Source organism: Danio rerio, chromosome 14, assembly GCF_052040795.2.
Source record: "Danio rerio strain M-AB ecotype USA chromosome 14, GRCz13ab, whole genome shotgun sequence".
Lineage (NCBI taxonomy): Eukaryota > Metazoa > Chordata > Actinopteri > Cypriniformes > Danionidae > Danio > Danio rerio.
The window spans coordinates 6,521,211-6,545,523 of NC_141034.1; the positions used below are offsets into that span (position 1 = coordinate 6,521,211).

At 38.6% G+C, this 24,313-nt stretch overlaps 2 protein-coding genes across 9 annotated transcripts in view; one reads left to right on the forward strand and one right to left on the reverse strand.

The window, feature by feature from the left end:
- The window catches only part of loxl3a (lysyl oxidase-like 3a), a 58,913-nt gene extending 44,776 nt beyond the window's left edge, over nucleotides 1–14,137 (reverse strand). For 2 of the 8 annotated variants that reach the window (XM_087280764.1, XM_087280768.1), the window contains exons 1-5: nucleotides 13,944–14,137; nucleotides 6,085–6,097; nucleotides 5,834–5,877; nucleotides 5,351–5,690; nucleotides 1,343–1,639 (exon numbers count right to left, since the gene is read on the reverse strand). In XM_087280764.1, coding sequence (XP_087136890.1) covers nucleotides 1,343–1,637 — 295 coding nt within the window. In that variant the 5' untranslated portion in view covers nucleotides 1,638–1,639; nucleotides 5,351–5,690; nucleotides 5,834–5,877; nucleotides 6,085–6,097; nucleotides 13,944–14,137. The other 6 variants (XM_087280766.1, XM_087280765.1, XM_087280769.1 and 3 more) reach the window with 6 other exon arrangements.
- Nucleotides 6,167–13,906, forward strand: LOC103912062 (uncharacterized). Its single transcript, XM_087280994.1, has 2 exons — nucleotides 6,167–6,311; nucleotides 6,518–13,906. Exon 2 carries the CDS (start codon nucleotides 7,270–7,272, stop codon nucleotides 13,258–13,260), a length of 5,991 nt encoding a protein of 1,996 aa, XP_087137120.1. The 5' UTR covers nucleotides 6,167–6,311; nucleotides 6,518–7,269; the 3' UTR covers nucleotides 13,261–13,906.
- Nucleotides 14,138–24,313: the final 10,176 nt, after the last annotated feature.

The window sequence follows — 24,313 nt, forward strand, 5'->3', positions numbered from 1 at the left end:
TTGAAATGACTATCTGTTAATTAATTAATGGTTTGTTTCCCAGAGATGGGTTGCAGCTGGAAGGGCATCCGCTGCGTGAAACATGTGCTGGATAAGTTAGCGGTTCATTCCACTGTGGTGAGTCCCGATTAATAAAGGGACTAAGCCAAAATTGAATGAATGAATGATAATTAACAGTTTTACTTATTTTGTGATGTGTTTTTATAACAAACAATTGCATTGAGAATGTCATAACTGAGTCAATGACACTTAATGACAGCTGCTATAAGCATGCATAAAATCATGCACATTCATGAAATGAGTCATGTTATTATTATAAAGGTTTAATGACAGTCTAATGAACACCCCTTCATTGTCTGAGCAAACAATGTCATCTTTGATTTAAAAATGTCATAACTGAGACAGTGACAATTAATGACAGTTGTTATAAGCATGCATAACCTCATTCACATTCATAAAATGTGTCATGTCATGATTATAAAGGTTTAAGGACAGTCTAATAAACACCCCTTCATTGTCTGAGCAAACAATGTGATCTTTGATTTAAAAATATTATAACTGCACCAATGACAATTAATGACAGTTGTTATAAGCATGCATAACCTCATTCGCATTCATGAAATTTGTCATGTTATGATTATAAAGGTTTAAGGACAGTCTAATGAATGAACACCCCATCATTGTCTGAGCAAACAACTCTTTTCTTTACAAATATCATAATTGAGCCAATGACAATTAATGATACTTGCTATAAGCATGCATAACCTCATTTATATTCATGAAATGTGTCATGTCATGATTATACAGGTTTAAGGATAGTCTAATGAACACCCCTCATAACAATGTCACCTTTGCATTAAGAATACCAAAACTCAGCCAATGACAGTTAATGAGTTGTTATAACCATGCAAAAAATCATTCACATACATGACATGTGTCATGTCATGATTATAAAAGTTTAAGGACAGTCTAATGAACACCCCATCATTGTCATAACAAACAATGTCATCTTTGCTTTAAAAATGTCATAACTGAGCCAATGGCAATTAAGTACAGTTGTTATAAGCATGCATAACCTCATTCATGAAATGTGTCATGTCATGATTATAAAGGTTTAATGACAGTCTAATGAACACCCCTCATAACAAACAATGTCAACGTTGCATTAAAAATGTCATAACTGAGCCAATGACACTTAATGACAGATTTTAAAAGCATGCATAAAGTCATTCATGAAATGTGTCATATCATGATTATAAAGGTTTAATGTCCATCTAATAAAAACCCCTTCTAGTAAAGTGTTACCGTCAACTGCCCATATGCAAATAAGACTGATTCTCACCGCTGCCCGGTCCATATTTGGCACTGTGGGACCAGCTTAGTGCCTCCACGAACCCTAGTTGGCGACACAGCACATGAGCGTTGGCCAGTGTGAAGTCGTCGTCACAGATAGTGCCCCACTCTCGATTGTAAAACACCTCTATCCTCCCTTCATTGTGCTTGCGAGGGTATCCGGCCAGACGAAACTTTATTTTCCCATCCTGAGATGGTGAGGTGGTCTGGCTGAGACAAAAGGGCAACAAGATGCCCCAAAGCACCATTGCAACCACCATATCCCTAAGTTCACTTCTCAGCATGGCTTCAAAGTGTGAGAGATGAAGAAAGTAAGAGAAGCTGAATAAGAGAGTAGTGCATATATTGATTTTATACAGTTGAAGTCATATTATACACGCTCCTGTTAAATTTTATTTTATTTTTTTCAAATATTTCCCAAATGATGTTTAACAGAGCAAGGACATTTTCACAGTATGTCTAATAATACTTTTTCTTCTGGAGAAAGTCTTATTTGTTTTATTTCGGCTAGAATAAAAGCAATTTAAAGCATTTTAAGGTCAATATTATTAGCCCCCTCAGCATTTTTTTTTAATTGTCTAGGGAACAAACCATCGTTAAGCTGAGTCCTAGCATCTTGAAAAATATCTAGTAAAATATTATGTACTGTCATGATGCAAAGATAAAAAAAATCAGTTATTAGAAATTGGTTATTAAAAGCAACATAGGCTCATTCTGAAAACGTAGCCCTATATACATTTCTGGAGATGGCAAATTATGTAGCCAGAGCTACGTATGGCTGCATTTCATCTTTAAAATGAGCGCTACGGGGTTGTATGACGCTGTTCTTTTTCTAGCTTACCAGATGACCTATTACTTCTGTTTGGACGGCTTTTCCGCTGTTACCAGTTTGTCAGGTAGCTCAACACATACGTTGGCGAACTTGGGACACAGACCGGAGTTGACTGAGACAACGATTCTGGTTAAGAACGATTCCAGAAACAAAAACAAAAGCCAAAAATAAAAAATAAACAAGTAAATAACAGGGTGAGAATGTGGTAAAATCTGAAAATGTGGTAAAAATCAGGCTACCGTAAGGGCTTTTCTTTTTCTGGATTGCTTTTCAAAACACTACGATGAGTTTAGGAAAGGGGGTCGACAGCGGCCTTTGGTCGATTTACGTGAAAATAGCAGGCGCAAATGGCACTCGCAAGAGAAATTTGAAATCTCAAATACCATACACTGCGGTAGAGATCTGCGTGGGACGAAATTTCTACTCTCGCTTATGTTCAGCATTTGTTGTCCCGCTACTCAACCCGCCCCAATTTCTACCCGCCGCGCCCGTTCCCAGGAGGTATACAGAGTCCAGACAGCCTGTAATAAGCTGTCTGTATAAACACACACACACATTTGCACACATACATACACACACATAGACAGCAACAAACAAGCTAAATTCAGCATCACGCTCTCTCATTCACACACATACGCGTGCTCGCTCGCTCGGGAGTCAGGAGCGATATTGTTAGACCGCCTGCTCCCGTTCAAAATACACCCGTTACCGACCACTCCCACACTTTATTCGGAAATTTATTCCCACAGCGCAAGAAATCTAGTTGAGTGCCATGGCCCGCATTACAGCCGCGGAAATGCAGACCCCTACACAGCGGCCTCTAGCGGATTCGCAAAAAAAAAAGTTGCTCCTACAAAGTTTTTTGCTCTCTCCAGAAATGTATTCACCTTATTCTCCGTCGACGAGCGGGCGCTGCCATTTAAATCTTTTTGGCACGAGACTTCCGGTCTCATTCACTTCCATTCATTTTTTGACATTAAAAACTGCTCGTTACGCTGCTTGATGTTGCAATTTGATATTTTCTTATTATATTATTCTACTTGGTCTGTATAGTCATGCAAACATTTGTCTGTAGAGCAAGTAGTTTGACCGTTTTCTGCCGTATATTATTCCTAGTCATTTCTCCCATAGGCGACTGAATCGGAAGTTCTAAGACAATCGCGAAAACAGGCGCACTTCCGCATTTTAGAATAAGGTCAATATAAAGGGGCGTAATCGGATGCAGCCTGGGTTGATAAAAACTATTATGTTTAAAAATGTGTTGAAAAAAAAATTTTTTTGCGTTAAAAGGAAATTGGGGAAAAAATATATAAAATGTAATATTTAACAGAAGGGGGAATAATTCTGACTTCCACTGTATATCAGCTGAATAAATACACACTGAAAAATACATAAATACAAATAAATACATTAAATAAATACTGTCAGTCCATTTTTTACATATTATTTACTTTATGCACTTTATGTAGATCATTGTGCTCAACACGAAAGAACATTTTTTGAAGCTTTTGGTCCATGAGCATCATATATATTATATACTAAATAAAAGTATTTTATTTATTTATTTTACATACTATGTTAGTCAATGGAAACCAGCAACTGTTTGGTTATTCACATTTTTAAAAATAACATCTTTGGTGATTAGCAGATTTCAAACTTGAGTAAACGATGGACAAATTAGCAGTTTTGAAAAAAACTAATTAACATTATTCAGAATTTCATAAAAAACCAAATAGCCCTATATGAAGATAAGTGTCCAACAATGAAGTTAAATCACTCTCACACAATTTATTTATTGTTAGGAGTTGTTTTTTCTTTTGTGATGTCACACCATAGCACATATTTACAGTACAGTTCTATAAAAAGTAAAAAACTTAAAGAGTTAATAAAGTTAGTGACGTCATGCTAACTATCAAACTAACTAATAAACAGGAATGAATTGTTATTAAACATTTTAATAACAATTAATTTAGTCTATTGTTTAATAGACTAAATAATATTAATATACTCCTTTTATTGCCAGAAGTAAAATCTCAAAATGTAACTTATTGTTATTTTTATGGCAAGGAAGTGACGCAGTAGGTAGTGCTGTCGCCTGACAGCAAGAATTCCGCTGTGGCGACCCCGGATTAATAAAGGGACTAAGCCGACAAGAAAATTAATGAATGAATGAATGAATGTTATTTTTATATTCTTAAAAACTTGAAATATGCAGTGGTTAACTGCGCACGTGTGCAGAAATGCTAGGATGCTGTTAGCATCTGACCACAAAATTGAATCTCACACTGTAAAAACACTTTTGAATATCCCCTTAACTCTAAACATAGTCATAGTCATATTTAAGATCACATTTCCCCTTAATCAGATGAAGTATTATCAGAATCCATATTTATTTGTAGATTACTCAAAGTGTATTCAGTCTCATATTGGAAAACTGCATGCAACTAAAATATTATAAATTATAAATGATACAATACTGTTAATTTAGAACGAATAAATTGCATGTGTGAGTTATTTATAATGTCTAATAAATATCACTTCTAATATAAATATAACTTCTAATATACAGTTGAAGTCAGAATTATTAGCCCCCCCAAATTATTAGCTGAATTAATAGTTTATTCTTTCCCCAATTTCTGTTTAACGGAGAGATTTGTTCAGCACATTTCTAAACATAATAGTTTTAATAACTCATCTCTAATAACTGATTTATTTTATCTTTGCCATGACGACAGTAAATAATACTTGACTAAATATTTTTCAAGACACTTCTCTACAGCTTAAAGTGACATTTAAAGGTTTAACTAGGTTAATTAAGTTAACTAGGCAGGTTATGGTAACTAGGTAAGGTGTTGTATAATGATGGTTTGTTCTGTAGACTATCAAAAAAAATATCGCTTAAAGGGGATAATAATTTTGATCTTAAAATGGTGTTTAAAAATTAAACACTGCTTTTATTCTAGCCTAAATAAAACAAATAAGACTTTCTCCGGAAAAAAAAATATTATCAGACATACTGTGAAAATTTCATTGCTCTGTCAAACATCATTTGGGAAAAATTTTTAAAAGAAAAAGAAAATTCAAAGCGGTGCAAAAAATTCTGACTTCAACTGTATAGACATGAAATAAGGTCATTGCATACATATTCCATTCAACTCCACTTACCTGAATCTAGAAGATTGTCATATAAGTAAAGTGGTTTGGGTTTAGCTTAGAGGTGATCCCTGTTTGATCAGTAAGTGGAAGTTCAGAGCATCAGGAGAAATCACAGGATAGTTTTGATGTCTTTGGAGAAAGAGAGAGAGTTGGCTGCGGGATGCAGAGGTTGAGCTGTGACTGCCGTGTATCTGCTGTTTCACGGGTTTATGATACGAAGGCAGCAGGTCTTGTGTAGAGGTCTCTCTAAGAGTCAGTGAATGGAAATGTCCCGTCATGTCCTCTCCATTTCTGGCAGAATCTGTTTTTGCATAATCTGGCAAAGACTCTTGAGTTACGTGTGCAAGAACTAGGAGGAGGGATGATCAAGCATCAAAGTTCACTACACTAGTGAATTTCTGTTTCAGATTTAGCTTATTTCATAGACTAATTGTCTTGGGGAAAATAAAACAAATAAAGGCTAAAAGTTTTAGCAAAATTGAGACACCTCACCTGTGTATCTGTCAACAGTTCACACCTACTACACAAGTCAACATCTGAAAAACACCGCCATCTTTTGGTCAACAGTACATAGTACTCCTCGCGTGGTTTAACATTTTGCTTTGGTTTTACATTTTATTTATTACTTTAAAGCATTTATTTGATTTTTTAAAGCTTAATTTCAGCTAATGTCAAATAAAAAAAACATTTTTACATTTAAATGGCTGTTTGTTTACTAATTCCCACAGTCCGAGACTACTCACCTTAAAACGACCTCTGTATATGTGTAAGTGACCACTAAATCATTATATGCCTTTAAATAATTTTAGAGCATCAGAGCATGTCACGTGTTTCGGTAGCCTAGGTGACTAATAGGTTAATCAGGCTAGCAGGAGCGAAGAGAAGACACGTTGCTGTGCGATTTATGGAAAAAGGGAGGCTTAATCCTGCACAATTTATTTAATAGAACCCTTTGGGAAAGCGGAGCGAGGTATGTGAAGTTAATATTTAAGCCACATGAGTTCATTTGTATGTATATGTTAATCGTGAGCTCTGCCTTCTTATTAGTTGTTTCAAACTGTCGTTATATACTTCACTGTTTCACTTTCATATGTCGCTCTGTACATTATATCTTTATTTGTCGTATTATTCTGTATACAAGTTGTTTTTATTGATTTTTGTTGTTTCTTTGTGTAGTTTCACGGTGCTACGCAACGAAAGTTTAATGGCTCTCGTCTTGAGCATAATAAAGAATCAAGCACCCGTCAGAAACTCTCTGTCTCGTTCATGGAAACCAAAGGGCATCTACAGTGAAACTCGACGCTTAAAGGAACCACGCATCTGTTTCATCGAGACGAGGCTGGCAGCTGGCAGGGTCGTGACGTCATCGCACAGGCTGATCGGAGGCTGCAGTTACCCATACTAGTCGGAGGTGGCGCGCGTGCTGTCATTCACTGTTGCAGATACAGTGGGAGACTTTGAGTGGCAAGAGAGTTTAAGAACAACATATTCCTACGTAAGCAGCATCAAGTCATCTTGAACTTAGTAATTTTAATGCTTTAAAGGAAAAGCAAATATTTTATGGACATTTGAGTTAAAAGGTTAAATTTACAAAGGACTTTAAATAAAAGGAAATAAATAATGTTATAAAGAACATTTACTTCATAGTTTAAGATTTGAATTACATTATTTGAGTAGAATTTAAGAAAAAAAAAAAAGAACTTAATTTATTTTATTTAGCATTAGAAAATTTACAATCAGTGTTAATGTTAGCTGTACTTATTTGAAAACTGACATTTCCTTGTTATTCCTGTTACAAGCTAATATTTTGGATGTCATATACTGCTGTTTGCATTTATATTGATCTTGTTTGCTAATTTATTTGGGTGCTTACGTGCTAGAGGTCTGGTGAGAGTGTTATTATTCACTGCTTAAGTTCCTCTTTAATTATGGAAGCTGTACACGCTGAAGAGGCTATGGAAGATACACATAGTACACATGAAGAAGCGCATGCAGTCAAACAAGCAGATGAAATGTCACTCCCAACAGTAGAAATAAGCAACCCAGTTGTGCAGCAGGTCAGATCAAGCACACGTGAAAGAAGCTTCACAGAAAGGGGTCTGGAAATGCGTGAACAGGAAGCCAAGCGACAAGAGAAAGCTTTCCATAAAGCTTATAACAGTTGGAAAGAGACTGCAAAAGATTGTAGATCAACATTAAAAATGTTCTGTTCACGTGAGAATCTAGAACAAATTCAGCAAGACATTCAAAATCAATGTAATCTAGTCCATCAGCATTATGAGCCAATATTGCGTAACCATGCTACATCTCCAGACATTGTCAATCGTATGGATGCTTGTGCTGCACTGACTGCTGAAATTATTGATCTTGTGAGTAAGCGGCTGGAGACAATAGGTGAAGATTACAATGAAGAGCTTGTGAAGGAAAGAGTGAGACAAGTCTTAAATAAAGATGAATATGGATCAATCTTTGGATGCACAAAAACAAACACAGTGATGTCAGAGTCATCGTTAGGATCAGGTAATCAGTCAAAGACCTCTTCCAAGATATCAAGTAAGCGAGCTGAAGCAGAAGCTGAACTTGCAGCAAAACAAGAGCAAGCTAAAGCTATGCAGGAAATCCATGATCAACAAGCAAAGCTTAATAAAATGGAGAGTGAATGGAAGCTTTCTGAAGCTAAAATGCTAGCAGAAATAAAGCAAAGAGAGGTAGAAATGCAGCTAAAGCTTGAAGAAGAAAGAAAACGGCTGCATCAGTTGCAAGTAGACAAGGAAGTAAAAGTAGCAGCAGCTCGTGTGAAAGTGTACAATGATCTTGAAGGGATCAGTCAATTTGGTGATAAAGAAATAGATTCTAGCATTCACAGATTTCAGTTAAACCCAGAAGCTGAATTGTTCTTGCCTCAGCAAACATTCAAGGCAGAGCATGAAGCCCAGCCATCTCAGAATAATGTTTCTTTAGCTCAAGCAATAGCAGACTCACTAAGCACACATCGACTGCCTGTGCCTGAACCCATGATCTTCGCTGGTGATCCATTGAAATTCATAGATTGGAAGATGTCCTTCATAGCTCTTATAGAAAGAAAGCCCCTCCCACCTGGTAAGAAGATGTTCTATCTTAAAAAGTACCTTGTTGGAGAAGCTCGTAAGGCTGTGGAGGGATATTTCTATAGAAATTCAGAGGATGCATACCATGGAGCATGGAAGGTCCTGCAAGATAGATATGGGAATTCATTCATACTACAAAAAGCCTTTAGAGACAAGCTGATGAGGTGGCCCAAAATTGGAATAAATGACCCACTTGCACTGCGAGACTTCACAGATTTCCTGCAAGGATGTGCTGAGGCAATGCCACACATTAAGGGATTATCTATTCTAAATGACTGTGAAGAAAACTACAAGCTACTAAAGAAACTTCCTGAATGGGTTGTACACAAGTGGAATCGAATTGTGACGGAAGAATTAGATGCATCAGGGGACTATCCAAGTTTCAAGTGTTTTACAGAGTTCTTGCAAAAGGAAACTAGAATAGCTTGTAACCCCATTACTTCCCCATTCATGAATATGAAAAATTCAGATGAAAAGTTCCCCAAGCGAGCTAAGGCACTCAGTACAAAGACTGACGTGAAAGAGTTCAGTTCTAAAGGGCTTAATACATCTAGCGTAAAGTCAAAAGTATCATGCATTGTCTGTAAAGATGAAAACCACAGCATTGTCCAATGTTCTGCATTTGGAGAAAAAACCATTGAAGACAAGAAGAACTTCATTCAAGAAAATCAGCTCTGTTATGGGTGTCTCAGGAAAGGGCACATTGTAAAAAAATGCAGAAGACGACATAAGTGTGGAACATGTGGCCGCAATCACCCCACATGCTTACATGAAGAAAGACATATGGTGTCTCCAAAACCATTAAATAAAACTTCAACAGAAGTACAAGCAAGTCAGGAAGTTCAGAAAGTTATGGCCCATGCACTCACACAAAGCTCTTCTGCTACTTCCAGTATTGTGCCAGTCCTTATTTCAACAGTGGAAGAGCCTCAAAGGGAAGTACTCACTTATGCGCTACTGGACACGCAGAGTGACTCAACATTCATTTTGGAAGATCTTCTTGATGATCTAAATGCAGTCAAGCAACCAGTTCAACTTAGATTAAGCACTATGACAGCTGTGGATACTATAACGGCAAGTAACAGGGTTTGCGGTCTGCAAGTTAGAGGACTCCAAGCAGCAAACTCCATTCAGTTACGGCAAGCATATACAAGAGACTTCATTCCTGTTGATAAGTCCTATATCCCAACGAAGAGCACAGCACTGGAGTGGCCTCACCTAAAACATCTGGCCAATCAATTGCCACCACTGCAGAACTGCGAAGTCGGATTATTAATCGGATATGACTGCCCTTCAGCTCTAGCTCCCCTTGAAGTTATAATTGGTCATGAAAATGAACCATTCGCACAAAGAACTGAACTTGGTTGGAGCATTATAGGTCTCTCTAATCCACACCTAGACAGGCAGGGAAATCAGAGCTTTGTCCACAGAGTTGCAGTCAAGGAGATATTTGTTCCATCACCCAATGATGTCTTGAAAATTCTTGAGTCAGATTTTAATGAGAAAGGTTATGAGGATAAAAGTGTGTCTCAAGAGGATGTTCGTTTCATTCAACATCTCAGTACCAACATCAAACAGAAGGATAATGGACATTATGAACTTCCCCTCCCTTTCAAAAGTATCAGCCAACCATCACTGCCAAATAATAGAAGGCTGGCAGTTGCCCGGCTGCAGCAATTGAAGAAAAAGCTCAAATCTAACAAGCAATATTCGGATGACTACAAAGTCTTCATGAAGGAAGTCGTTGACAAAGGTGATGCTGAACTAGCCCCTGAGATATCAGAAGGAGAGACTGTATGGTATATTCCACACCACGGAGTATACCACCCTCAGAAACCAGGTAAGCTGAGGGTTGTGTTCGACTGTTCAGCTAAGTTTAGTGGTATATCTCTAAACGACACTCTGTTGACTGGGCCTGATCTAATAAATTCATTAGTTGGAGTACTCTGCCGCTTCAGAAAGGAGCTAGTCGCAGTCACCTGTGATATAGAAAAGATGTTTCACCAGTTCCTTGTTCCTCCAGACGAACGTAATTATCTGAGGTTCTTATGGTGGGAGGATGGAGACTGGGAGAAAGAGCCTCAAGACTATCGCATGACAGTCCATCTCTTTGGCGCTACATCGTCTCCTGGGTGTGCCAATTTCGGTTTGAAGTACCTGGCACAGCAGTACGAAGTTAAACACCCAACAGCTTCAGAGTTTGTTAAAAGAAACTTCTATGTAGACGATGGGCTAGCCAGTGTTCGTTCAATTGATGAAGCCAAGGAACTAATTACTGATGCTCAAGCACTCTGTAAACAAGGAGGTTTACGGCTTCATAAATTCAACTCCAATAAGGAAGATGTTCTCTGCTGCATAGACCCATCTGAAAGGGATATTGTCTCTAAACCTCTCAATTTAAACCCTGAAGCAACACCAACAGGACGTGTACTTGGTGTTCAGTGGTCAACAAGGGATGACAATTTTCAATTCAACATCAACTATAAAGATCAGCCATCGACCCGCCGTGGAATCTTGTCTGTCATTAGTTCCCTGTTCGACCCAATTGGGTTTGTGGCACCCTTTATTCTTCAGGGAAAGTGCATCCTGCAGGAACTATGTCGGAAAAACATTGGATGGGATGATCAGCTACCAGAAGACATGTATTCACGGTGGGAGGATTGGAAAGGTGGACTTCAAAGGCTTAAAGAAGTTGTCATACCAAGATGTTATCACCCTGACACCTTCAATGAGATCATTGAAACGGAGCTGCACCACTTCTCCGATGCGAGCAACATTGGATATGGAGCTTGCTCTTATCTTCGTTTCAAAAATGACAAAGGTAAAGTGCACTGCAGTTTGGTAATGGCAAAGGCTAGAGTCGCACCTACAAAAGTCACAAGTATACCAAGACTGGAACTTGCGGCGGCTGTTCTATCTGCAAAGATAAGTGTCATGCTAAAGACAGAGCTTGAAATGAAGATTGACAGAGAATTCTTTTGGACAGATTCACAGGTTGTTTTGGCTTATATTAATAACGAAGCAAGACGGTTTCATGTATTCGTTGCTAACCGTGTGCAACTCATAAGGGACATTACAGATCCAAGCCTGTGGTACTATATTAATACCTTAGAGAACCCGGCTGATCATGCTTCTCGAGGGTTTCATGCCTCTGACATTGCTACTTCAACCTGGTTAAGAGGTCCCAAATTTCTGTGGGAACAAGAAGTGAATCCAACACCACATACCTCTGCCAATTTGCTTGTTGGTGACCCCGAAGTTAAACCAGTCCAAACATTTGTGACCACAGTTAGTGACAGTTCCGACATTTTAAGTCGTTTCAGACGATTTTCTTGCTGGTCAATGCTTCTGAAGGTTGTGGCAAGGATAAAAAGACTTGGATTGAAAAAGAAATGCTCCACTGACCATATAACTGTTGAGGAGCGTCAGAGAGCTGCTGAAGTGGTGATCAAGCTCATGCAGCAGGAAGCATTTTCCAAAGAAATGAGAATGATTGAAAATGGGATTGCTCTTCCAAATTCTAGTGCGTTGTATCAACTGGATCCTGTTTTGGACAAAGGTCTTCTTCGGGTAGGGGGAAGATTGAAGAAGTCATCACTCAGTCAAGACCTCAAACATCCTGTGATTCTACCAAGGGATAGTTACATCACCAAGCTAATTCTGTCACATTATCATGCCAAAATTTGCCATCAGGGTCGAACTCAAACTCAAATGCAGCTTAGAATGAATGGATTCTGGGTCATTGGAGGTAGCAAATCAGTTGCTAAGCTGATACACAAGTGTGTGCAGTGTCGAAGACTTAGACGACCGACAGAAGAACAACGAATGGCCGAACTTCCCAAGGAGCGTGTCGAAGTATCTGCTCCCTTTACATTTTGTGGCATGGACTGTTTTGGGCCATTTGTCGTGAAGAGAGCTCGCAAAGAATACAAGCGATACGGTCTAATATTCACTTGTCTGTCATCTCGCGCAGTTCATATTGAAATGATTGAAGATTTGTCCACAGATGCCTTCATCAATGCATTGAGATGCTTTATAAGCCTCAGAGGAGCAGTTTGCAAACTTTATTGTGATCAAGGTACAAACTTTGTCGGGGCCAGGAACGAATTCAAAGATTGCCTGAAACAAGTCGACATCAAAACTCTGGAAGTCTTTCTCGCAGAGAAACAATGTGAGTTTGCTTTTAATGCTCCTTCTGCAAGTCACACTGGAGGTGTCTGGGAACGACAAATACGAACTGTGCGCAGTGTACTTAATGCCACAATTGCACTGTGTCCTGGTAGACTTGACGATGCTTCACTTAGAACATTGTTCTATGAGGCAATGGCCATAGTTAACAGTCGCCCGCTTACAGTAGATGGCATTAATGATCCAAATTCACTAGAGCCTCTAACTCCAAACCACCTAATACTTATGAAGTCTGATGTTGCACTTCCACCTCCAGGAAAATTTGTTAAAGAAGACATGTACGCTACGAAAAGATGGCGAAGAGTCCAATACTTGGTTGAGCAATTTTGGAGTCGCTGGAAGAAGGAATACTTGCTTAATATTTCAACACGCCAAAAGTGGCACACTCCTCGCAGAAACCTCAGAGTAAATGATGTTGTAATAATCAAAGAGGATATGCTCCCAAGAAGTCAATGGCAGTTGGGCAGAGTGGTTGAAACTGTCAAAGAGAGTGATGGATTTGTGAGACGAGTAAAGGTACGAGTAGCAGAACGAAAGCTCACTAACAAACGTAATCAGACCCCCAAGCTCTCAATCATTGAAAGACCGATTCAGAAATTAGTTGTACTTCTTGAAGAAGACTGACTGTTAGTAACTGGGATGATACACTCTCATCAGACCAAATAATTATTTCTGAAATACTTGATAGTCATGAAAAGTAAACGTGGTCATGTTATAGTTCAAAATCATGTTCTGATTCATTTCAGTTTGTTCTTTCAATTTATCATAAAATAATTGGTGGGAGTGTAAGTGACCACTAAATCATTATATGCCTTTAAATAATTTTAGAGCATCAGAGCATGTCACGTGTTTCGGTAGCCTAGGTGACTAATAGGTTAATCAGGCTAGCAGGAGCGAAGAGAAGACACGTTGCTGTGCGATTTATGGAAAAAGGGAGGCTTAATCCTGCACAATTTATTTAATAGAACCCTTTGGGAAAGCGGAGCGAGGTATGTGAAGTTAATATTTAAGCCACATGAGTTCATTTGTATGTATATGTTAATCGTGAGCTCTGCCTTCTTATTAGTTGTTTCAAACTGTCGTTATATACTTCATTGTTTCACTTTCATATGTCGCTCTGTACATTATATCTTTATTTGTCGTATTATTCTGTATACAAGTTGTTTTTATTGATTTTTGTTGTTTCTTTGTGTAGTTTCACGGTGCTACGCAACGAAAGTTTAATGGCTCTCGTCTTGAGCATAATAAAGAATCAAGCACCCGTCAGAAACTCTCTGTCTCGTTCATGGAAACCAAAGGGCATCTACAATATGTAACCTGTTACATATACAGTAGAAATGGGCATAATGAGCTTGTAAAATAGCCTATTTGCGGTGGTTATCAAAATAATCCCATATATTACATATGTCATAGTTTTAGTAGGCATATGCCAAACTGCATAAAACTATTTTGATTAGTTTAGCTGAGGTTAGTTCGTATTTCCTGAATAAATCGTTCTTTTGAGTCGGTTCAATGAATTGGTCGCCACGCCACCGCAGTTTGTTTCAGTTCGCGAACTAACGACGGGCACTTCACTCGACTGTGCAATTAAATAGCAAAGAAACCGTAAAGCACAGAAAAGCAAAACAGTAAAACGGGTATTTGACTACGAAAAGTTGATGGCAAATCACTCTCTGTTGGCAATATGGAAGTTCAACGCCTGCAAGACTGAACTATGAGGTAAACACAAACAGCACCAAAAAAAAGACCGAAAATGATTTGTGTAAAAAAAAGTACACGAATTTTCCTACAACAAAAAGTAGAATATATAATTGTGCATGCAATATGTAAATATTAACAGTATCAAAGCTTGTTATTGCCAAGTAGAGGTGTGTTGTTTAGAGAGGGATGCAATCTAAATGGCAAAGTGGAAAAATTGATTAATATAATTTGATTTTAATCTTATTTGGCTCGAAATCTCAAGTAGACGTTGCCATTTTGACCACCCCCTGTACTAAACAGTGGATTTTACAGACATTTTCAATTGCATTTCTCATTTAGTATGCATTTACATTATGTAAAAACAATGATAACAGGCCTGTAGCCAGCCTAGTGAAAAGGGTGGTTCTATTTTTTCCTCAAAAAAATTTATATTTTTGCAATTATATGCCTCATTTTATCATTTAATTCTAAAGTTTAAATACTGCATTTTATGCACAATTTTTTTGCTGAATTATATTGTCGGATGGTCATCATAACCAAATTTTTTGATGTACCAAAAATGTTTCCAAAAGATCTACAATTAAGAAATAAAAGATTTTAAAAATACTTTTAAAATACAAATGTATTACATCATAGATCATTAGGAAAAAAACCAATCTGTTTAATTTGTGGCCTATTGTCATTTATTATGCAAATTGCAAACTGGCCACAGTTCAGTCAGAATTTGGCCATTTGCATGATAAGAAATTCAATAATTTATTAATAACAATGTTGAGCTTCACAATTTTTAAGCCTCTCTTGTACAAAAGTACATTTGAAAATTCATAAATAACAAAAATGGGGGGGGGGGGTGGTTGAACCACGTGAACCCACCTTGGCTACATGCCTGCATAAAAAAGAATAACCTGGAACCTCTGGTGAAGTTGTCAATATATATTTTTTATAATTTATGGCATTATATGTGAGTTTATCAGCAGCTACCACAATCAGAACTAGCTATCATTTAATATACAGTATGCATTTGTTGGTGTTACTTTTACTCAAAAGCACTGTGTGTTTGTGTGTGTATAAAGTGTGTAGGCTACATGCAACATTAATTACAGTATATGAATATTTACTCCAACATGTACTCCAATGGAACTCCAACACGTCCATAATAGTTGAGAATCTGAAAATTGTCTTTCATATTCTTATATTTTGGTTGCACCTTTCATTTTTCATGATGTTTTAAGGCAGTTTGATATGACTGACATTTGTTATAGGCCTTTAGGGCAAACTCATACTGGAGTACCTGCCCTTTCTCTCAAATGCCGCCTCAAACCATTTAAAACAGCTTGACAAGTCATGCTGTCGACACCTTTCCTCTTCATTCATCTGGATGTGAAGTGTCGACCGCTGGCCTACTGAAACAGCCACAGGATGCCCTCTCACCCCAGCCTGTAATTTAACTGCAATCGGGTGGGGTGGTGGGGGTCCTGACCGACTTGTCTTCATTCCCTCCACACCACCAAGGGAAATACAAGACTGCTGCAAAGAGCTGTCATTTGCTGCTGTCTTTCTCTGTTCAGTTTTATACACACATTTTCAGGCCCATAGATATTGTTCAGCTTTTAATTTTGAGTATTTTCTTTTAACATTTTGATAATAGTTTTTTAAAACATTGTTTGAGCTGCTTAATAAAAGAAAAAGGTGTAAATGTGAGGACTAATAGTGTCCATCTGAAGGCGAAATAAAATTTTAAAAAGCCTCATTTATGCATTAAAATTGTCATATTTTGGTTTTGGGGGTCTCCAACAACAGTCTGATATGCATGCAAGGTCAAAAACACTTTCATTGTCTTATAATATGCATTCATTTTTACATAATTATCCCAACGACCATATGATTCGTTCAGCGATTCATTTGTTCCTAAACCCCTCCATAGCATGATGCTAATCTGCACTGATTGGTCCGTGTTTAGTATCATTACGTTTCTCCTGCTATTTTATAACTCATGATGCTGAGTGCATGATAATAACTTAAACGGCTTGCATTCTTTAATGCTTAGACTTAAAGCCCATTTTTATATATTCAGAGAGGACCCTCATTTTGCTCATGAGTGGTCCAAAGACAAAGAAAATCTCCCACTCAAAACTTTGCCATGAAACCATTGGTCAGTCAGTAGAAAATGGGTGTGACTTGACCAGGGCTGGAGCAAGCTGAACTGCCGCTCTAGGCAAAAGACGGGTCACGCCGCCCTCAACCCCAACCCTCTCTATTCTGCCACCCTAGACGCGGATATAATTGAGGGCCCGGGTGGTTAGGGTAGTGTAGCGGACCCCACCCTCTCTATCCTGCCACCCTAGACGCGAACTGAGGGCGCAGGTGGTGAGGGTAGAGTCGGGGATGCCGCCCTCTCTATTCTGCCGCCCTAGGCAGCCGCCTAGGTCGCCTCTATGGACGCGCCGGCGCTAGACTTGACCCATAGTTAAAACCCATCTATGCCCAAAGATCTAGGCAGAAAAGCCTCGGAAGAAGGTCTCCACAGGAGTGCCCCTGAGGGGGCAGACCGCATTTCTGTACCCGCATGACTAACCTGAGTCCACGTTTTCTTATTTTCCTGGCAAAGTAAACTTAAAGTTTGCGTCTCACGTATCCTCCGATCTGCACCGCAAGCTCCTCATCAAGAAAGGACATCTTAAAGGACTCCATCGCTCCACGCATCAGAGAAACTCGCACAGAGAGACAGAGACAGACACACTAAATCCAGGTATTTAGTTTTTAAGGCAGTGCCCCACCACAAAAGGTGGTTTTATAATCTTGGTGGTCCTTAATAGTTGTGTGGAACTGAGCTAGATTTGCCATTCTTTTATCTAAACCAGGGTTCACCAATGTCGGTCCTGGAGGGCCGGTGTCCCTGCAGGGTTTAGCTCCAACTTGCCTCAATTCACCTGCCTGGATGTTCCAAGTATACCAAGTAACACCTTGATTAGCTTGTTCAGGTGTGTTTGATTAGGGTTGGAGCTAAAATCTGCAGGACTACGGCCCTCCAGGAACAAGTTTGGTGACCCTTGATCTAAACTCTTATTTCCTCGCTTGCTTTCTTTTCTATGTTTTTGTTGTTATGATTTGCACATTTGTTTGCTATACGTTAGACTAGTCAATAAATCATGCTATAACCAAGTTGGATTGTCTTTGTTTTTCCTCACAGAAAAGGTCAATTTATCGATAGAGCCCTTGCTACAAGCTGACTGATTTTACTAAAAATTCTTAACTATTATAATAATATTTTAATGATATACTTCACAAGAAGTAGTTATAATAATTTTTCTAAATAAATAATTACAGTCCGCTCAGACAAGCAGGCGAGGTCATTGTTGTGTTTATTTAGTCAAACTAACAATAAGTTAATTCAGAATATTATTAATAACTCGTTATTATTGATCATTAATATTCATAAACTGAGCTAAATTTCGCTACACCATAGACTTCTGTTCATATACACACACGAATAACACAAGCTTGTGCATCAAGTTTCGCAGATCGCTGCGTTGAAAAGTTCAAGCTTGGTGAACTCTGGCCTGCGAAATCACATCACTTGACTGCGTGAGACCAATCGAGGATCAAAAACATGACCTCTCTGTAAAGAAATTAAAAATATGGAGCAATTTCTTGCTTTTTTAATGTCTAATTATCTTGTTTATTCCCGCTCCTTTTCGCAGCGACGTAGTGTGACCGCAGCTTAAGTTTGTGAAACTTCATTTAATTTCCTGTGGTCAGCTTAAAAGTGTCATTAGCTATGTTTCCATCCAAAAATGCGGATTAACTTTATGCGCAAAACTGGATTATTGCATAAAAAACATGCAAATTATGTAGCGTTTTCATCCAGTGATCAAAGCAAACAAAATCGTCACTTCCTGATTAACTGGCGCCAAATATCAACAGTAAAAACTGAATTTTCTGCGATAGGAGAAGCTGCGTCAATCTGTTCTTCATCTAATAAAGGACTTGCGCCTCAGAAAGCAATCCTGACATGCAGTGAGCTTGCGGTGGCGTTTGAAGGTGTAAGACGCTGAGCACAGACTCTCTTGGTTCTGGAGGTCATTAATGATATAATAACACTCATAGTGAAACGGTAAGGGGTTTTATAATGACCAAAACAACATTTCAGATGTCTTACAGTGTGCTCAGCCTAATGGTTTGTCCATTCGCACACAATGTTATCATCACATGATCTTTTTTAACAAAATTACCTGACCCTTTTTAAAGCACACGCTGGAGTTTGTGCTGTAAAAGTGTTTCCATCGTAGTTGATGCGCATCTTTTCTTATCGAATAAAAAGTTTATCCTACTCAGTTATGCGCATATGTTTTTTTATGTGCATTTTCAATATGTATGCGCATCATATCGTTTCCATCAACTGTTTTTTTTATGCGCATATGCAAAATGCAATTAAAAATAGATGGATGGAAACAAAGCTATTTTCTCCACCTGTTGGTTCAGCTTGCTCTTAACATGCATCACAGCGCATTTTTGCATGTTCATGTGGTTGGAGATGTCTAAAAAAAATGAAAGCTGGAAAAATATTTATAAAAATACCCGTGTATGTGCGAGCAGACTTTTAAATTGAGATAATTTTGCAGTATAATAATCACAGACACGTCACAATTGGTTTAAGTGTTACTGTTATTTATTTATTCACAAATTGCCAAATTTTGTAACAATCTGCATTGTTCTGTCAATTCTGTTGTGTTGAAAACCAACATTGCAATCATAAGGCTCTAAAATTACAAATCTGTCCAGCAGGCGAAAATGACTCCCCTAATAGCACACCTCAAGCAGACGCTCGATCTGAGGCATCAATTATGTCTATGGCACAAATGGTGCAGAACGAGTCACATGCCAAAGCACTTAGTATACAGGCTCTGATATTATGTAAGCTTGTCTCGCTGTGAATGGCGTTTTTGTGTTTGATTGATGGCAATTGTTCAAATTCTGTATCTGTTTGTAGTCGTTAATATGTTTTGCTGTCATAACATGGCAATTTAGAGCATTATATTTCACTGTCAGAACAGAACACACATTTTTAAAAGAAACCCGATTAGGACAAAGCTGTTATTCTGGAATATCTGCATATAAATGTGTCTTATTCTGTTTGATAAAGCTCTGCATGCTGAATATATGACATTCAGTATGTCATACGGACGCACAGTGCTGCATACTTAACAGGCAGTTTACCTCATGAAGGATTATTTCAGAGGGAAGGTCAATGTCACTTCTATGCCATCCACTATAAAATCAGCCATGCATGCTGTCTTAAGTAGCTGATGAACAACTTCGTGTGCCGGTCTAGATGATGTCTGTCAGAGTGTAATCATGGAGGGAAGTGTGACCATGGACTCTCGGTGGAGTTGGAATTAAAAGAGAGGATGGATGGCATCGAGGAGAAGGGTGAGGAGGTGAAGATGTTGGGAAGTGAACATGCTGAAGAAAAGGTAAGTGGCGCTATTGTGAGTCATTTTTGTTGCTAAGGATTAATGCGTTGCTGTGTGGTTGCTAGGGTGGTTTGGTTAAAGCGAGTCAACAGCCAGTCTTTTGGTAAATTGCTTGGGCCTTTTTTTATTGAGGTAAAGTTGGTTTTACATTTGCACATTTGGAATTTCTCCTTATTATTTGCTAACTCTAAATGGGGAGGGATTGGCAACCAATGACTATCAAAGTACAACTTTGTTCACAGTAAAATAAAGCTGATGTTGTTTAAAGTCATACTTTAATGCGATTTCAGAACAAATTTTCATAGTAGGGTGGTAAACAATATAGAGACTGTTGCAACTTTACCCAACCCAGGCTCATCCTGAAAATGTTGTCCAGCGGACGTTTCTGGAGACCGCGAAATACGTCCCAGGAGGTACGTATTTGAGCAGTTTTTGTTTTCGCGAATCCGCGAGAGGCCGCTGTGTGCGCTTTTTTGTATCTCGAACGTCTCTTTGTTTTTGTCTTACCTGGTTTCTGGAGCCGCTCTTCCCCGGACTCGAACCGGATGCCTTTGTCAACTCCTTCTCTCTGCATCTGAAGTCCGCCGACACACACGATGAGCTGACCGGACAAACTGACTGCAGCGGCATTACATCGGAATTGCTGTTTTGGTCATTCTAAAATACTTCAGCCAAAGTCCATCAACAAAGTGGTACAGTATTAATATTATTATTATTATTATTATTATTATATTGTTATTACCTCCAGAACAGTCTTGAGCATCTGCTCTCCCAAAGAGCGGTCTTGCATCTTCAAAAGCCCCCGCGCATTTACATTCTATTTATGAGACTCAAGTAGTTTGAAGGTCCTATAAAGTGCTTTGAAATATGCGTTTTCTTTCGATGTTTGATGTATTCTCAGCCAATAAACAGCCAATAGCATTTTTGTTTTATTACCACATTGCCAGTGAGAGTGGTCGAGCTCAAGTGCATCAAATAAAAAGCAAGTGTTAAAGTGTCTTGAAGGGGGCGGGGCATGTCAGATACTAGAGAGTATTCGATTGGTTATGATTTGATGAGAAACTAGTATGAGGTGCAGGGCTGGTTCCTGCCAACCACAGAAGAGTGGGCGGACATAAATCTCAGGTGAGCAGTTTTTGAGGGTTGGGTTAGGGGAGTGTAAAGAGTGAGTAAAAGTCAAGTAATTAAGTGATTGCATATTCTATTAACTTAATTTAAGCACAAATATGGTTTTAATGAAGAGTTATTTTTCAATCCAGTCAACATTTAGAATGGATAATGACTGGACTAAGAAGTCCACAAATTCAGGCAATATTATAATCTTTTTAAAGATAGAATGAAGTTTTGTAAAAATTTATATTCAGGTAATATTTTAATTGACTTGTATTTTGATAATAACATTTGTAAAAACGGTTCAGTTAACGTAATTTGTGTTGTGACCATCACAATCGACTTGTGGTTCGAACAACATGAAGGAATTAAGCTAACTTATTAATTTTTACAAATGTAAGTGGATTGAATATAAAACAATTAGGTTGTTGAAAAAAAAAACCTCAAGAATTGTTGTTTGAACAAACAGCAAATGTCATTTTTGGAGTGTATTGTTATTCCCACATCCACTGGGTTTATCAAAAACAAGTGCATTTATTGTGGCTATTTATTGTGTGTGTGTGTGTGTGTGTAAATCACTTGCCGTACATTATCAAAAGAAGGTCTAACATGGGAATCGCGCATAAATGCTGAATACAACCCATGTCTATTCATCTATGGAGAGTAGTGTTTAAACACCTCAGAGAATGCAGGTTTCAGAATCACAGCAATTACTCATTGTCAGCTCTCTGCCAGGTGATTAGCACGGGGAGACAATGGCTCTGCTTTTCAGTTTATTCCCAGAGGAAGCCTATTGTTCCTCAGGAGGGACAGTGTGCTCTGAATGACAGTGATAAATAGTAATGCGCTGACATTATCGTCATCCAGATCTTCTGAAAAGCTGTGTGTGCTGCTGTCCTTCATGAAAATGTCACCTCCTGGGTATGTTTTTACCCAGTTGCTTCAGAATCCGCTGTCTTTTCAAGTATTGAAATGATACATTAAAGAGCTGTTCATAGTAAAAAAAAACAAAAAAAAAACTTTTAAAAGTTTTGTTATGGTTGCATTTGTCCAACCACAATACTCTGGCATCTTGGACCCATGGAAACAGCATCTGAAGAAACACTGGTGCTCCATTTCGCAGGATTCCAACAGATAATGGAATTTTTGGAATATTGTTGAATTTTAAAAGGTCTATTTAAGACATTTGAAAGTGATGGAATTTGTATAGTTTTTGTCCTTGTCATGAATCATTAGGGATTTTAGTTTGTCACTTTCAAGAGTTCACGCTTAGCAAATGCTTGATTCTGATTGCAGGTCTGGCATGCTGTCCTGGGAGAGAGCCCTGAGCTCGGAGATCCTTGAGCGTCGGGGCTCCCTCCTGGTTGGTTAGTATAGAAGGGTGTCTGAAGTGAAGGCTGGAGAATGCTGGATGGCCATCATGGAGAAGCTGCAGGTGTGAGTAGGTCAGCGGCAAATCAGGTAGGTCTCGAGAGCTTCCCCAGTGTGGAATGGAAAGATAAGGGTGCTAAGAAAAAGGGGCTGTTTATGTAGGGTTTAATTAATCTGATTGGTCTATCATTTGAATGGTGATGTGAAGCCAGACGTGGTCAATCATAGAATGTGATCCTATCGAAGTTAGTTTATAAAACTTAACTTAAATTTCCATTTATCAAAAGGTATTTTTTCTGTACCATATTTTTTATTCATCACATTTCCTTTCAGTGTTGCCAACTTAGGGTGGTTTCACACCTGCCTTATTTAGCTCGATTGAATCGCACAAGAGTTTGTTTGCCCTTTAGGTGTGGTTCGTTTGAGCAGGTGAGAATGCAGCAATCGTACTCGAGTGCGCACCAAAAGCGGACCAAATTAGCGTACCGAGACCTGCTTGGAGAGGTGGTCTCGGTACGCTTTCAAACAAACCCCTGGAGCGGTTCGTTTGTGGTGAGAATATGATTCGTACTAAAACAGGTCCAACCGCAAAAAGTTCTGCGCCTTTTGGACTAATCCAGCTGTCGTAGGCCGATGCGCTGTGCATTATGGGATATGGAGGAAAAATATTTGTTGACAGCGCTTTACCAACAGAGAAAGAGAGAGACAGAGAGAGAGGGGGGAAAACATTACCTGATGGATCGTTGGTAGCATTTCCGCAAGATGACCATGTCGCAGTTTAGCTAAATTAATTCACGCCTCCTCCTGAAGTGATGTGCGATGCATTAAAACCCTGTTTTCCAGCTGCGGCCGTGCTTCATTCTCGAAATGTATGAAATTTCCTTCATAGTAAAAAGTGACATTTTGTGTTAGCCGGTTTTGTTTTCCTGCGAAGTTCATTGGCATTTCCCCGCGCGTGAATTCTAACCAATCAATAAGCAGATTAGGAAATATGTTAAACAACATCTGGCCAATGAGAGATGTGGATTTTGTCAGGTGACTGCATTTTGGTTCGTTTCAACTGGTTCGGACCAAAGCCAGCAGTGTGGTGTGAAAACAACCCAAAGACAGTAGAAGATGCAACAATGTACTGTATCATGTATTAGGACCCTTGGTCTGGACCAAATGATGCTACACAACTACAGATGTGAAAGCACCCTTAGTTTTGTCGCTATATTTATAGACTTTAATCTGCAGGTGATGCTGTCGGCCCCTCTCATGTCTAGAAATTTAGCTATTATTCAGTGAAAATCAGGGAAAATTCAAGGAGTTTCATATCTGTCTTGGATTGGGAATCAGTATATGATGGACTGAAACACAGGTGCCATTTACACTAGTGTATTTTCATTTTAAGCCAAATAAGCTTTGTTACGGTTATACCTGACATCCTTCCACACTATTCCAGCTCTTTTGGCCCATAAAAGTTAAGCATTTTTTCAAACACTGGAGACCCAGTTTTAGTTTGGAAACACTGGTGCTCCATTTCAGTATAGATGGACTGAAACATAGACCTTTGAAAACAGAGGCACAGCATATACAAACACTTTCTGACTGGTCTCCTGGAGTATTGTGTTTGGTCTCTTATTTATTAAGCCACTCTTATATGACCATTACCTAACCATGGCACAAGCCCAGTTAGCATGAATGGTCACCAGTCTTGTTGAGGACTGTTTATTTCTAAAATGCTTTTGATTTAAAACGAAAATGCACTAGTGCAAATAGCAGCTAAATCTGACTTGTTAGTAAGACTCAATCTAAAAATCACAGTCAACAGTCAAAATGGCAATATCAGGATTCTGAAGAGAGTAATCAGGTTTGGTTGAGAATCCTGCCATTATTTTGATTGCTGCTTGTGATATTCTGTACTGTTTTTGGTTTGTTAGGAATTTTTGGTTAGTGTAGTATTCACATTTCAGTAAAACCACATATGGTTCACCACAAGCCTTCTTTGGCTTTTTTGTTCAGCATTTGGAGTTCACTTT

Coding starts and splice junctions, on each gene's coding strand:
- LOC103912062 (XM_087280994.1), top strand. CDS start 7,270: ATGGAAGCTGTACACGCTGAAGAGGCTATGGAAGATACACATAGTACA.